Source organism: Patella vulgata, chromosome 3, assembly GCF_932274485.2.
Source record: "Patella vulgata chromosome 3, xgPatVulg1.2, whole genome shotgun sequence".
NCBI lineage: Eukaryota > Metazoa > Mollusca > Gastropoda > Patellidae > Patella > Patella vulgata.
The window spans coordinates 37,549,331-37,564,720 of NC_065881.2; the positions used below are offsets into that span (position 1 = coordinate 37,549,331).

The 15,390-nt window shown below is 39.3% G+C and overlaps 1 protein-coding gene across 1 annotated transcript; it reads right to left on the reverse strand.

Moving 5' to 3' along the window:
• Window positions 1-3,570: 3,570 nt before the first annotated feature.
• Window positions 3,571-12,678, reverse strand: LOC126814471 (uncharacterized). The gene is made up of 2 exons (XM_050539622.2): window positions 12,485-12,678; window positions 3,571-4,554 (listed from the first exon to the last, which is right to left on the reverse strand). The coding sequence occupies exon 2, from the start codon at window positions 4,481-4,483 to the stop codon at window positions 3,842-3,844; it is 642 nt and encodes a 213-aa protein (XP_050395579.1). The 5' UTR covers window positions 4,484-4,554; window positions 12,485-12,678; the 3' UTR covers window positions 3,571-3,841.
• Between the last annotated feature and the right edge of the window lie 2,712 nt (window positions 12,679-15,390).

Consider the following 15,390-nt stretch of genomic DNA (forward strand, 5'->3'; position numbering starts at 1 on the left):
ACACAGAATTAAACCCAGAAAATGTTCTCCAAAACGCAATCTAACTTCTGTTCTTCATGATTTTCATGTAACTCATGTTGCACATGCTGTTCACAGGATCCAGCCCTATAAAATGCACCCCCATACCTGGTTGAATCATTCACACTACAACGCCAGCCGCTTGCAACAACTCACGACAGCTCAGAGGAACCAGGCGCTAGGAAGACTCAACGCTGGTCACACTGCCCAAAGCCGTTGCCAATCACTTCCAGGTCAATGTTCGGACCATCTACAGGTTTCAGCAACGGTTTTGGGCCACCAACAACACGGATGATCGCCCCCGAACTGGTAGACCAAAGGTTACCACAAGGCGACACGACCACCATGTTGTGTGACAGCACGTGCAGAATCCCTTCAAACAGGCACCTGGGACAGCACGTCAGACAGTGGGAACACTCGGAAGACCCATCAGTACCAATGCAGTGCCCCGATGTCTCACCAGAAAGAACATCCATTGCCGTAGACCTTACCGTGGACCTATCCACACCCCTCGCTATCGACGTGAACGTCTATAGTTTGCCTAACAACACCAGAACTGGCGACACGGACAATGGAGAACTGTTCTGTTCACGGATGAGAGCCAGTATTGCGTATCAATTGCAGATGGCAGGACCAGAATATGGCACCGACGTGGCCAGCGTTATTCTGACCAATGTGTCATGGGGAGGTCCAAGCATAATGGTTTGGGGTGGAATCGGCCTGAACCAGAGAGTGGGTCCTGAGGTGTTCCAAAATCTTGGTCCAGGGAGAGGAGGCGGCATCACAGCAGTTTGCTAGATCGATCAAGCTCTCATACCACATTTCGCACGTCATCGAAACCACATTTTCCAGCATGACAACGCCCGTGTCCACAACACCAGAGTTACTCGGGACTTTCTACAGCCTCTCTGATTTTGAAATCGTACTGACGTTTTTTTGCTGTTTAGTATCTAAATCTATTTCCTGTTAAAAATTATTTACAGACATATAAATACATTGTTTATAAATATAATCATACAGTTATGAATTACAAAAGAAAACCATATTTTTCTCACTTAATGAAAATGTAATTAAATTAAAACATGTAATTAAAAACATGACCAATTTAAGTGTTTAAGTGTTAGAACTAGCGAGTATTGTGAGATGATAGCAGACGAAATAGAGACTTTTGGCAAGCAGAATTTTTCCCATCCGTATCGTCATGTGATACGTTGCGTCAATGTAGTTTTAGAGTTTTGGCAGATTTTCGCGCCGCTTACGTATGAGTAGCTGAGCTAAGCTTAGTTCTATTACAGCATGATGGCAGTGATCTACCAAGATCACCATCAGTACTAGTCAAGTGTCTAACTTACAAATTCCTGGTCGGAGTAAAGTCGCTGGACAGTCGCTGAGCTATTAAATAAAATTATATGTCGAATCTTATTAAAAACCTTCGACTTCGACTCGAATGTATGATTTCAGAAAGTTTATACCCCTTTACCATAGAATCACATCATTTACAGATTTGCAAGGTCCAGCCTCCTTAAATTTAGCACGTAGATCAACTAGCATGCAGACGGGCAGGCAGACAGGAAAAATATGAAAATTCAGAGAAAAACTCACCAAAAATAATGTTTAAATTTAAGTCTTTATCATTGTTTCAATCACATCAAAAATATACCTTCGTGTTCTAGGATACACATAGATTCATAAAAACGCCATGGCACAACATTTCAGCGTCTAAAAGTAGCAAAAAGACGGTAAAAAGGCGACGATGTTATACGGAACATTTGTTTGTGCCGCATCACGTATGAGAAATACACACACATCGATGACGTCACACGCGGGAATTTATGCTTGCCAAAAGTCTCTATTGTCTTCAACGAGTCAAAACACTATGGCGGGTGATACACTTTGTTGTTATTGTAGTATAGCTAAGCAATATTAAGAAGTTGTATTTTAATCCCTACAAAAGCCTGTGATTTTAAGTCATATTTTGACTAATAATGCACGTGAACGCGGTACCGGACATTTCGGGTGAAATTTTTTAATTTGCCAACGAACGCGAATCCCATCGGAATTCAGAATCTGTCAATTGCAAAATATGGAGTTCCAATTAATGAAATAACGTGAACGAGATCTTTCAGATGCGCGTGGATTAAACACGGGTTAGAGTTCAGGTAAACTATATAGCTGACATATTCACATAGCAGTTGGCGCGTGCGCGTTGTATCATAAGTTCTGTCATTGAGTCAACTGGCGTGGTTTGTGTCGAGTGGACGTTAAAATATACATATCTCTCTCTCTCTCTCTCTATCTCTCTCTCTCTACAAAATACAGAAATGAAAAGAATGCCGTGCGATCATTTGAACAACTGAATAAATTGTTGTGTTTTGGCGACTAGTTTAAAATTTAAAATTCACACTCAGTCCCGGACTTACCTATAGGCTAAGCAAGCTGAAGCCTAGGCTGTCAAGATTTCGGCCAAGGTGTAGAATATATTTGACACTGTCATAAGCTTTTCCTACACCCACTGTAGTCATCATCGTTGGTTTTGCTCAATTGTGTTGAAAATACACTTTCTGCTTCCTCTGGTCGCGAGTTTGGGGGTGGGAGGGGCCCCATTAGCGGAATAGCCTAGGGCCTCTATTCATTTAAATTCAGCCCTGCCTATACTACCATATTATTTTAAAACGTTAAAATTTCCATAATATACAGAGTTACCCCCGTTAGACACGATGAAAATAAAGAATATAAACGGTTCTACCTTCGGCATACTAGAAAATCATTTTAAACAATTTAAATAATAGACTTATTTAAATTCATTTAATGACATTTAAACACGTTAATCACTATTTACTTTCTGTTGCAATGTAAATGAAATGGGGTTTTACGTCCTACTGGGCTAATGAAGACGGACATACAGTGTACTATGAGGGAAATTTTGCCCGGACAGCGGCACTACATCCTACTCTTATATCGAATTCCGACTGTCAAGGGATCTTCTACGTGCACGCCAATATCTACACGGGACCTAGGTTTTTCGTCCCATCCCAACGACTAAACAGCTGACCTTGTCAGGCCCTCCGTTCTGCATCACAGACAAGGGGGGACCACGCCAGAAAACCTGGATGAACTTTCTCGGCCAATGCAGGGATGGAACACCCGACTTCCAGGCTAGCGAGCCAGCGTCTTACCCACTTAGCCACCGTGAACCCCTGTAGAAATATAACTTAGCAGTAGTGTAGAAGTGCTCGTAATATGAGCTAAAATGTGTCTTGTGTTTCGCGAATCCTTGAATGAAACACATGAGAGTGTTAATTGGTATTACAACACTGAATTCGTTGCATAATGGTCATAAAATATAACAATTAAATATAATAATATCGAATGTGCAATTTAAATCTATTCAATGGAATATATCAGGACGTTTACATTTGTTCCAATATGAAAAGTGTTAAAAAGCATGTTCACGGAATTAAGTCCATATATAGTTTCGATCCTTTATTTCGTGATCTGATGAGGGAATAAACCAAGGTAACACGGTTTGTTTGTCCCAATCTTCTTCTGCCTTTCTTAAGACCCCACCCCCTACCCCGGAGGCCATCTGTTGGAATGTTGCGCTTGTTAAACCACAAGTGTTGCATTACTTTTAGTGTCGCTATAGAATCATAACTTGAAACTGAAAACTAATGTCTTTAATAAGAAAAAGTTTTGTCAAGATCAACTGGTTAACTCTTTGACCGAACATTAGATCCAACCGTCTATATGCAGCAAAGGTTTGGGGGATATGCGAAACTGTAAGATTCGATGGTTTGTAGACCTCTGTGTTGGCTCATCCACCCTATTCGAGAATTGATGGCAACCGCGAGTCACTTGGCGGATAACCTTGGGTGGTATTGGTGTTCTCGTCTAGTTCTGATTTACCCGGTGTATCAGTCTTACTTATAACAGATGATCTACCAGTTATCAAATTGAATTTATCCAAAACGTACAATAGTGCGGTTATCAAATCCTGTAAAACACAGAGTCCGAAGACAACAGACATAGTGACTATCCCCATATAACCAACAGACACAGCTGATGGTCGGTTATCCGGAACACTATTTTTTTTCCTTATTGTGCTAGACAACTTCACAGTATTTACTGTCAGATTCTGCTTGATTTCTGCCAATTTATCTTTAAGAACTTGTGGATCTTCGTTGATAACTTTACACGAGCAAGAACAAAATTCATTGCTAACAATCTGTACTACAGACGCATTGGTCACAGAGACGGGGTTCGATGTTGTGGAATCTGTTCTAGAAGTTGAGCTTAATGGTAGGGCAGAAGAACTCGAGGACCAATAATTAGAAGTTGACAACGCGGAATTCGATGTAGAGGGTTCAACAGCGCTAGACAGAAAATCTTCAGAAAATACGCCTAGAATAGAAGATAGTTCTGTGGCAGACGAACTATATTCAGAGAATACAGAAGACGGTTCCATCGATAGTGTACTGTATTCAGACGATACCCGAGAAGAACTAACCCCAGTATATTTGGAACAAACCTGTGTGCCTGAAATGATAAGAAAATGGGTTTCTTAAAGGGATCATCCCGATTTTAACAAAGTCTCAGAAATAAGAGTCCTGGTACGTATGCAATTTAAACTCCAAAATATAGAGGAATGGTGAATTTACCTCGTCTCAAAATTTCAGATCAAAATATTGAATCGTTTGGACGTGAAAGTCAAAACCGCTTATCTGGACACGTAACCCTTTTAAGATTTTGGATCAATTTTTTCGTTGGGTGACCTGATAATCTATTGCCTTTCCTTTAGCGGTCTATACAGAGCATGATCCACATGCTGTACTTGGCAGCGAAAGGTATATTTCAACTACACGTTATTTTTATAAAATAAAAGTCTGGTTTCATCCAGACACCGCATAATACAGCTTGGAACGTCGGTATCCAGTTCCAGATGAAGACGGGTTTAAGTTGTTTGAAAACGTATCACGTATATTGATACGTAGAGGATTTTAAGGGCTTTGAACATAAAATTAAGCAGTTTTATTCTCCAAAATATAATCGAGATTGGCCCTTTAAAGAAGCATTATGTAAGATTTAGATAAAGAGTCGCCCCTTTTTGCTGTAATAGATAAAAACCAAAAAATGAATATATTGAAAATTTCATTCATATTACTTTATTCTGAGCAAAGTTATTACCGTTTGAATTTTAGACAAGATGGGACATATATTGTTTATTAAGGCGACAACGCCTCGCTTCGCCATTTTTACAAGCCAACATAAATCCAAAAATAAATAAATGAAACATATTAATGAATAGCTCATCCTCGAACTCCATCAAGGCATTGACCTAATAAACACCTACACCAAGTTTGAACATTCTAGCTCAATTAGAAGGAGAGTTATTGTGTTCCAAAGTCTCGACCAATCAATTTGCTTATCGTTCTGCTTACCCTGAGCAGAAAATGCCCATTATTGAACTTAGTCAAGGTATTGGTGTAATGAAACTATACACCAAGTTTCATCACTCTCACTTAATTAGAACTAAAGTTGTCGTGCCCCAAAGCATCAACCAATCAAACTGCTTATATTTGCCTACCCTAAGCAGAAAATGCTCATCTTCGAACTCCATCAAGATATTGACATAATAAATACCTACACCAAGTTTGAACATTCTAGCTCAATTAGAAAGAGAGTTATTGTGTCCCAAAAAGTGTGACGGACAGACAGACAGACCCATTTTAATAGTTCCCTACTTAATTCGAAAGGGGAGGGGTGCAAAAAAAATCATTAAACGGCGACCGTGTTTTCACCCGCTTAATTCTCCATCATCCGATGGTCTAGTAGAGGGTTGATTATAGGCTTGTCATGTGAATAAATTTCTGAATAATAGTTTAGGTAACTTTTGAAACCAAAATAAAGACCTGCAATCGGTAGATTTAACTCTTACATAATACATCTTTAATAAAATCAACACTGTGCAACACACATGAGTGTAGGGTACAAAATATACTATTCAAACAAGCCAACAGTGAGGCTGATGTCCCCCGCCGAAATAGGAAAATAATTAGAGGACACATATAAATTTATCACAAATTATCTTTTACAAAGTATTGAACAATCAAACAGTATATCTTTACTTATAGTCTAAGCATACAATGTTTTTGATGGAATAATTATAGCATATTAAGGGGAAAACATGCTCTATGCCTACAGATCTAGAGTTTGGTTGTATCAACGGGTCTATTTTCCATCTTGCTGCAAGTTGTGCAAAGTTCACTGTTTTCTTTCTGTCATTAAATGTCAATTCATTATTGCATACTACATATTTAATTAATTTATAATAGTTTCTTTTTCAATTTGTTTTTTCTGCTTACCATAAGCGGAACGGACAGACAGACAAACAGACAGACGGACGAACCCATTTTAATAGTTCCCTGCTTTCTTCGAAAGGCGGGGGACAATCAAAGTAGGAGAGTTATTGTTTTCCAAAGTCTCGACCAATCAAATTGCGTATCGCTCTGCTTACCCTGAGCAGAAAATGCTCATTATCAAACTTAGTCAAGGTATTACTGTAATGAAACTATACACCAAGTTTCATCAATCTCACTTAATTAGAACTAAAGTTATCGTGTCCCAAAGCATCAACCAATCAAATTGCTTATCTCTGCTTACCCTAAGCGGAAAATGCTCATCTTCGAACTCCATCAAGGCATTGACCCAATCAACACATACACCAAGTTTGAACATTCTAGCTCAATTAGGAAGAGAGTTATCGTGCCCCAAAGTATCAACCAATCAAATTGCTTATCTCTGCTTACCCTAAGCGGAAAATGCTCATCTTCGAACTCCATCAAGGCATTGACCTAATAAACACATACACCAAGTTTGAACATTCTAGCTCAATCAAAAGTTATCGTGTCCCAAAGCATCAACCAATCAAATTGCTTATCTCTGCTTACCCTAAGCGGAAAATGCTCATCTTCGAACTCCATCAAGGCATTGACCTAATCAACACATACATCTGAGGCATCTGAGAATGGCAATGTCGAATAATATCTCCAATAGTTTTATGTGAACTTGATAATTTTTGTCTGCTAAGTACTGTTTTAGCCTTATTAGTTCTAAGATCAGGAGACGTTCATAAAAATCCTGGACCTTCAAATCACGATTCAAATGAAAACCTATCAGTCTATCACTTAAATGCACGTAGTATAAGACACAAACTTGAAACAATATACAACGATGTCAATGATTACCATATTTGTAGTTTCACTGAGACTCATCTGGATAACTATGTGTTAGATTCATCTCTAAAATGGGACGGTTACCATTCTCCATACCGGAAGGATCGGACGTCGCATGGTGGCGGATTATTATTATATGTTAATAAAACCATTTATTGCAAACGGCGAGATGATCTTGAGGTTACAGGTATAGAGAGTATTTGGGTGGAATGCAAATTTCCAAACACCGTATTACTTGTTGCCTTATTTTACCGCCCGCCAAACAGCACAATTGAATTCTGGTCATTGTTCGAAAGATCCATTGAACTAGCCTATCAAACCACGCTTAAGGTTGTAATTTTAGGTGATCTAAATGATGACTTGCTAGCACAACGCTGCAAGCTACGGGATATTTTATCTTTAAATAATCTCAGAAATGTTATTGATGAACCTACACGCGTTACTGGGACGTCATCAACCTTATTAGACGTAATTTTAGTAAATGATGAAATTCAGATTAGTTCCAGTGAAACGATTAATGTCACTCCTGACATATCCGATCATAAGGGTGTTTATGCATTATTAGATTTTCCAGTTTCAAGTCCCAGGAATTTTAAACGGGAGATATTTGTATATAAGGATGGTAATTATAATAGGTTAAATACTCTTATCAAAGAACACGATTGGGAGAGTACCTTTGCAAATTCTGATATTAACTTAGTATGTTCAAAATTTTATGAAATTTTAAATAGCTATATTACATTGTGCATACCAAAGAAATCAATAACTATAAGACTAACTGACAAACCGTGGTTCAATACAGAAATACGTAGAGCGATAAGAATCAGAAACAGGTTACACAAAAAAGCTTTGAAAACACAACATGAATGCGATTTAAGAAAATACAAAGTTCAAAGAAATAAAGTAAATAATTTTAAAAAAGCGTTAAAAACAAAATACAAAGAAGAAATCACAAATTTCTTGAATTCTAACGATACAAATAGCCAGAATTACTGGAATAATTTAAGGAAAGTATTAGGCCAAAATGTATCAAATGATATTCCTCCACTTTTAGACCCCAATGGAAGGATTGCTCATTCAAATTTTGATAAAGCTGAATTACTTAACAACTATTTCGGATCAATTTCAAATAACACTCAGCAAGGAGAATTACCAAAATTCAATAAGCGAACAAATTGTCAACTTGATATTCCTTTAGTCGAAGAAAAGGAAATCGCAGATCTTATAAGTACACTGAAATTGAAAAAAGCCAATGGATTTGATAATATTAGTAACAAGTTACTAAAATATACCAAAACCTCAATATGTGTACCATTAAAATATATATTTAACAAATCACTAGAATCAGGCGTTTTTCCAACAATTTGGAAAAAAGCAAATGTCCTACCTTTCTATAAAAAAGGAGACAGCTCTCTAGTTTCAAACTACCGACCTATAAGCCTATTAAGTTCTTTGAGCAAATTATTAGAAAAGGTAGTTTTCAAACACCTGTTTAACTATTTTCATGAAAACAATCTCTTGTACAAATACCAATCAGGGTTTCGACCGAACTACTCTACTGTTCATCAACTTTTAGAAGTGTATCATGATATCTCATCTGCAATAGATAAGCAACTATATTCCTGCTATGTTTTTTTCGATATATCTAAAGCGTTTGACCGCGTATATTTACCTGGTTTGATACACAAATTAAGTCAATATGGGGTTTCAGGCATGCTAATTACGTGGTTGTCTAGTTATGTCCAAGACCGGACTCAACGGGTATTCGTAAATGGCTCTGTGTCATCAGAAATTACTCTTCAATCAGGAGTTCCCCAGGGATCAGTTTTGGGCCCCTTTTTGTTTTTGACTTACATCAATGATGTACAAGATGTACTCCATAATGTGGCTAGATTATTTGCAGACGACACGGCACTTGGGTGTAGCAAACAGTCAGTTTCAGAGATAGAACAGTCCCTAAACTACGATCTGACAAATCTCAACATTTGGGCGAATAATTGGCTTATAAACTTTAATCCAAACAAAACAAAAGCTATTTTATTTAGCTCCAAAAAAACAGAAAATTATCCGAGTCTGATATTCGATAATCAAGCACTTGAAGTGGTTAAATGTCACAAACACTTGGGCATTACCCTTTCAAATGACGCCAAATGGACCATCCATATAGAAACTATTATCTCGTCCACCTCAAAATTATTAAATATTTTGCGTAAACTAAAATTCACCTTTAATAGACAAACTCTAAATAACGTATATTTGATATTCATAAGGCCAAAATTGGAATACGCATGTGAAGTGTGGGATGGGTGTAACGTTTCCAATACCGAAAAACTTGAAAAGGTACAGCTAGAAGCTGCCAGGATTGTGACTGGACTAACTAAAACTTGTTCTCGTGAAGCGCTTTATTTTGAAACCGGATGGAATAAATTGTCAGACAGACGTACACAAAAGCGACTAACCACATTTTTTCAAATTAAAAATCAGAGAAACCCAGCATACTTATATGACATTCTAGAATATTATCAACAAACACCACAAAAATACAATTTAAGAAACATTAGCGAATATAGATATCCTTATTGTAGAACAGCATTACACCAAACTTCGTACTTCCCCACAACAATTCGAGATTGGGAATTATTAGAGGACCCCATAAAGCAATCAACCACTCTTAAATCCTTCAAATATCTATACAAACAAAAATTACGTTCCTTAATACATAAAGCGCCAATCTACTACTGTAAAGGTAATAGACATGAAAATATTATTCACACTAGAATACGGCATGGGTGTAGTTCGTTGCAAAATGATTTGTATGAAATAAACGTTGTGAATGATCCCACATGTTCTTGTGGCAAATTTATAGAAAATGCCGAACACTATTTCCTGCAATGTCACTTATATGATGTAATTCGTGCTGAACTATTAAATACATTGTCAAGTTATTCTGTGATAAATATAGATATCCTATTGTGCGGCAATTCAGAATTGTCAATTGAGATGAATACAAACCTTTTCCTTGAAGTTCACAAATATATCAAACTTTCAAAACGATTTAAATTTAAATAAAAGTTATTGTTAGTAGTTACATCTTAGAATAAATTATTAGCTTTAGCTTTTTTGGTGGATAACTTATTTTATATAGAGCTTTGAGATATAATTCATCTGACTTTACTTATATTACTTATAAATTATTTATTATTGTATATACTATTTCGAAATCTTGTTAGTATTAAATAATGTCTATCATTTCTATGTATGGAAAGGGCTTTTCTAAGTTTTTGAAACTTGTGCTCAATCCTTTTGATATTTGTCAATAAAATATGTTTAAACTAACACATGCTCATCTTCGAACTCCATCAAGGCATTGACCTAATAAACACATACACCAAGTTTGAACATTCTAGCTCAATTAGGAAGAGAGTTATTGTGTCCCAAAAAGTGTGACGGACAGACAGACGGACAGACAGAAGGACAGACAGACGGACAGACAGACAGACAGACAGACAGACAGACAGACGGACGAACCCATTTTAATAGTCCCCTGCTTTCTTCGAAAGGCGGGGGACAAAAAAGTAGGGGATATTTGATTTTGGGGGCATACTACTAAAATATGCAAATGACTACGAAAAAAGTCACTATAGAACCTAACAGAAGAAACATTTCCAGTTACATGTGACGCCCAAACGCACCAATAGCTACCGCATGGAATGCAGGTGATGCTTGGGATCATCATGGGGGCCAACCCAAGATTTGCACGACTCTGACTTTGAATGTTACAGTCATTGTGGCATTGAATTCCAGGGTGGAAACATCAGTTTAATTGTTTTAGTGACCAGAAAACAAATTTTGATATGCGTCGGCTTACCCAAAATGAAAGGTTACGTGCCCTTGGCATGCTACAGATCGGCACAACACAGGCGGTTGTGGCGCGGACGATGAATGTTTCTCCGTCTGTCATAAGCAGGCTATGGTCCAGATACCGTGACACACAATCTGTACAGGACAGACCACGCTCAGGTCGACCAAGGGCGACAACTCAAGCCCAGGATCGATTTATCCGTACCTTGGACTTGAGAAATCGTGTCATCACAGCAAATCAGATCAGCGCTCGTCTTCAAACAGAGCCTGGTGTGAGAGTGAGTGGCCAGACGATTCGGAATCGACTGCATAGGGGTCACCTTCGCGCCCGACGTCCTCGCGTGATCCCTTGTTTGAGAGATCATCACATTCAGGCAAGACGTCGTTGGTGTAGGGATCGTCAACACTGGGATAATCGACGCTGGAGCAATGTGATGTTTTCAGATGAGTCAAGGTTCACTGTTGATTTTTTGGACAGACGTAGGAGGGTGTGGCGTCGTCGAAACGAGCGCTTCCAAGACGTTAACGTCATCAGACATGATCGATTTGGGGGTGGTTCTGTTATGGTGTGGGGAGGCATCACTGTTGCTGGAAGAACGGCTTTACATGTTGTTGCAGGGCGTGTTACAGGCCAGTACTACCGGGACAACATCTTGGCAGTCCATGTTGTGCCGTTCGCACGACGTCATGGCCGCCGTTTCATCTTCCAGGATGACAACGCAAGGTGTCACAGGGCCAGGATCGTTACAGGTTACCTCCAACAACAGAACATCACCACATTACCTTGGCCAGCACTGAGTCCCGACCTCTCCCCCATCGAGCATGTCTGGGACATGCTTGGACAAAGGTTACGTCAACGTCAACAACGTCCTGCCAATGTCCAAGAACTTGCTGCTGCGTTGCAACAGGAATGGGACAATCTGGACCAAAATGACCTTAGACGTCTCATTAGGAGTATGCCACGTCGGATCAATGCTTGTTTGGCAAACAGAGGAGGATTTACCCGTTACTGACTTGGTTGTGATGCTGTGGTAACTTTGCTGTTTGACCCCGGGTATCATTTTACCCTTATAATGGTCAGTCTGTGCCTTACTTAGTCTAACGATCATTTGGAATAAATCGATGAATGTGAACTTCATTTCATTTTGTCATTTGTTTCTTCGTCAGTTTCATTAGGTGACTTTAATAACACTTAAAAATCAAATATCCCCTACTTTTTTTGAATAGTATATAATTTGGAATTTGCTGAACAATCGTGGACTTTTATGATGGAAAATATTATTAGAATAATTATATATAATTACTTTGGGTGCATCTGAGTTTCAATCAGATTGACGTGAACCTATATACATTACATTTGGCGAGAACCTTACCCGGTGATCCTGATGATAACTGGCCATAAATTTCTACTTCGCAGAAGTTTATTTCTTCAATATAATCCAATGAAATCTTAATATACCTAGCTGTACAGTTATTGCACGATATTCTTTCACTAACTACTACAATATCAGCCTGTTTATAACAATCTGAATAACATTTAGGACCAGGTGTTCCACAATCAACACCACCTTGTATTGTGAAGTTTTGCAATCTTTCTCCTGAAACAAAATCAGAAGTAAAAATTACGGATTAACGTCCTATGGGTATCAATCGGGTTAATTAATACGGGTTAACTATACTAAGCAGCAAAAGAAACGTCAGGTTGGTATGTTACTCTGAATAGACGCATTGCAAAAAACTTGCCAAATGTTTTTATTGTATATTTGTGACCACATCTCCAACTTTACCTGAGCAACAAGGCTCCTTCCCAAATACAGAACTGAACCCAGGAAATTTTCTCAAAAACGCAACCTGACTTCTGAGATGGTGATGTGTTATCCATGATTTTCATGCAACTCATGCTGCACGTGCTGTTCACCGGGACCAGCCCTATAAAATGCACCCCCATACCTAATTGAATCATTCACACTACAACGTCAGCGGCATGCCACGACTCACGACAGCTCAGAGGAACCAGGCGCTTGGAAGACTCGGCGCTGGCCACACTGCCCAAGCCGTTGCCAATCACTTCCAGGTCAATGTTCGGACCATCTACAGGCTTCAGCAACGCTTTCGGGCCACCAACACCACGCACGGATGATCGTCCCCGAACTGGTAGATCACGGGTAACCACAAGGCGACAAGACCGCGATGTTGTGTGACAGCACGTGCAGAATCCCTTCACACAGGCATCTGAGACAGCACATCAGACAGTGGGAACACACGGAAGACCCATCAGTACCGATACAGTGCGTCGACATCTCACCAGAGAGAACATTCATTGCCGTAGACCTTCCCGTGGACCGATCCTCACCCCTCGCCATCGACGTGAACATCTACAGTTTGCCCAACAACACCAGGACTGGCGACACAGGCAATGGAGAATTGTTCTGTTCATAGATAAGAGTCGGTATTGCGTATCAACTGCAGATGACAGGACCAGAATATGGCGTGGACGTTGCCAGCGTTATTCTGACCAATGTGTCATGGAACGAGACTCACGGAGAGGCGTGGAATCGACCTGATCCAGAGAATCGAAACGTTTTCCTGTATGACAACACCCGTGCCCACACCGTTAGAGTTACTCGGGACTTTCTACAGCAAAACGGTGTCAATGTTATGCACTGGCCCGACCTTAGTCCGGACATCTTTGGGATAAAATTCAGAGTAGACTTGCTTTTCTGAGAGTGTGGTTCCAGGTGCCAATGGCGTTCATCAGTCGTCTGGTCCACTCCATGTACAGACGCTGCGCTGCTGTTATTGACACTCGCGGCGGGCACACCGGATAGTATGGAGGCTGTTAGCGGCCATTCAAATGAATCTAAATCGTCGCCTTGTTAAGAAGGCGACAAGTCGACAAGTCGACAAGTCGACGAAATCAACCCGCCGACACGACAAAATAACCCGACGATCGTCGCCTTCATTTCGTCGCCTTGTCGGATCAATTCTGTCGACTTGTCGCCTTCGACTTATTCACAACCCGACAAGCGACAAGTCGACGAAATACAATTATTTCGACTTGTCGTGCGGCGACTTGTCGCCTCGGAAGTCAAACTCGAGCTTGCGCATTTGCTGACTGGATAACTTGCATGCGCACAGATTAACTTCCGAAGCGACAAGTCGCCGCACGACAAGTCGAAATAATTGTATTTCGTCGACTGGTCAACTTGTCGCCTTGTCGGGTTGTGAATAAGTCGACGAAATCAACCCGCCGACACGACGAAATGAAGGCGACGATCGTCGGGTTATTTTGTCGTGTCGGCGGGTTGATTTCGTCGACTTGTCGACTTCTTTACAAGGCGACGATTTAGATTACATTTGAATGGCCGCTAACAGCCACCATAGGATAGTGATGTATAGACTGTGTACAGACTCTAAACCTTATCGTAATGTCTTGGAATTGTGATGAATTAATCACTAATGTGTCAACATACTGACGTTTGTTTTTGCTGTTTAATATATGTGACTACTAAGGCAATTAATTTAAGACATCATAAATAAACTGAATTTTAACGTATATTACCCCCCGCCCCCTGTGATCGTCGTCCTCGTGCCACATTTATTTTGAATGCACGGTGTTAGCACTACATGTAAAAAATTTTATTATAGTTCTCTCACATTTATTTTGAACAAACGTAAAACTCGGTGGGAATGTTGATTAGGTTAAAATGAAGAACCCTATCGCATTTCAACCTTTCGGATCGGATCATATTTAACTGTATCTTCACATTAAACTAATAAGTTTGTCAATCGGATATAGAAAAATGTAATTCATAAACACCAAATAAAAAGGAAGAACTCAACATTCCAAATTCTTAGACAATTTACTTTGACGTACGTATTTCAAAATTAATTCGTGTATTGGTTCAGTAATAATATTACTTTGAAACCGAGGGTAACAAACAAAATGTTCCCAACGTCGGTTAACTACAGCCTCCAAGATATGTTGCCAAAAACAGGCCACTTTGAGGTGTGCACAGAAAGTAGTATTCAAAGCTATTATATGTTTAATATATTCTCTTTATCATAATAAAATATTTTGTAAATACAATTTAGAATTCCATAAAGTTCGGGTGATCTCCAATATTATTTTTTTAGAATCTAACTTAATGTCGACACAGATTATCGTTATTACGGATTCGATCCACGATACGACGAGAATTGAACCCAGAACATTCTGGTTGTGCGCCAAACTTTGTCAAAATTCAGTGACTTGCCAGATTGTGATTTCATTTAAAGG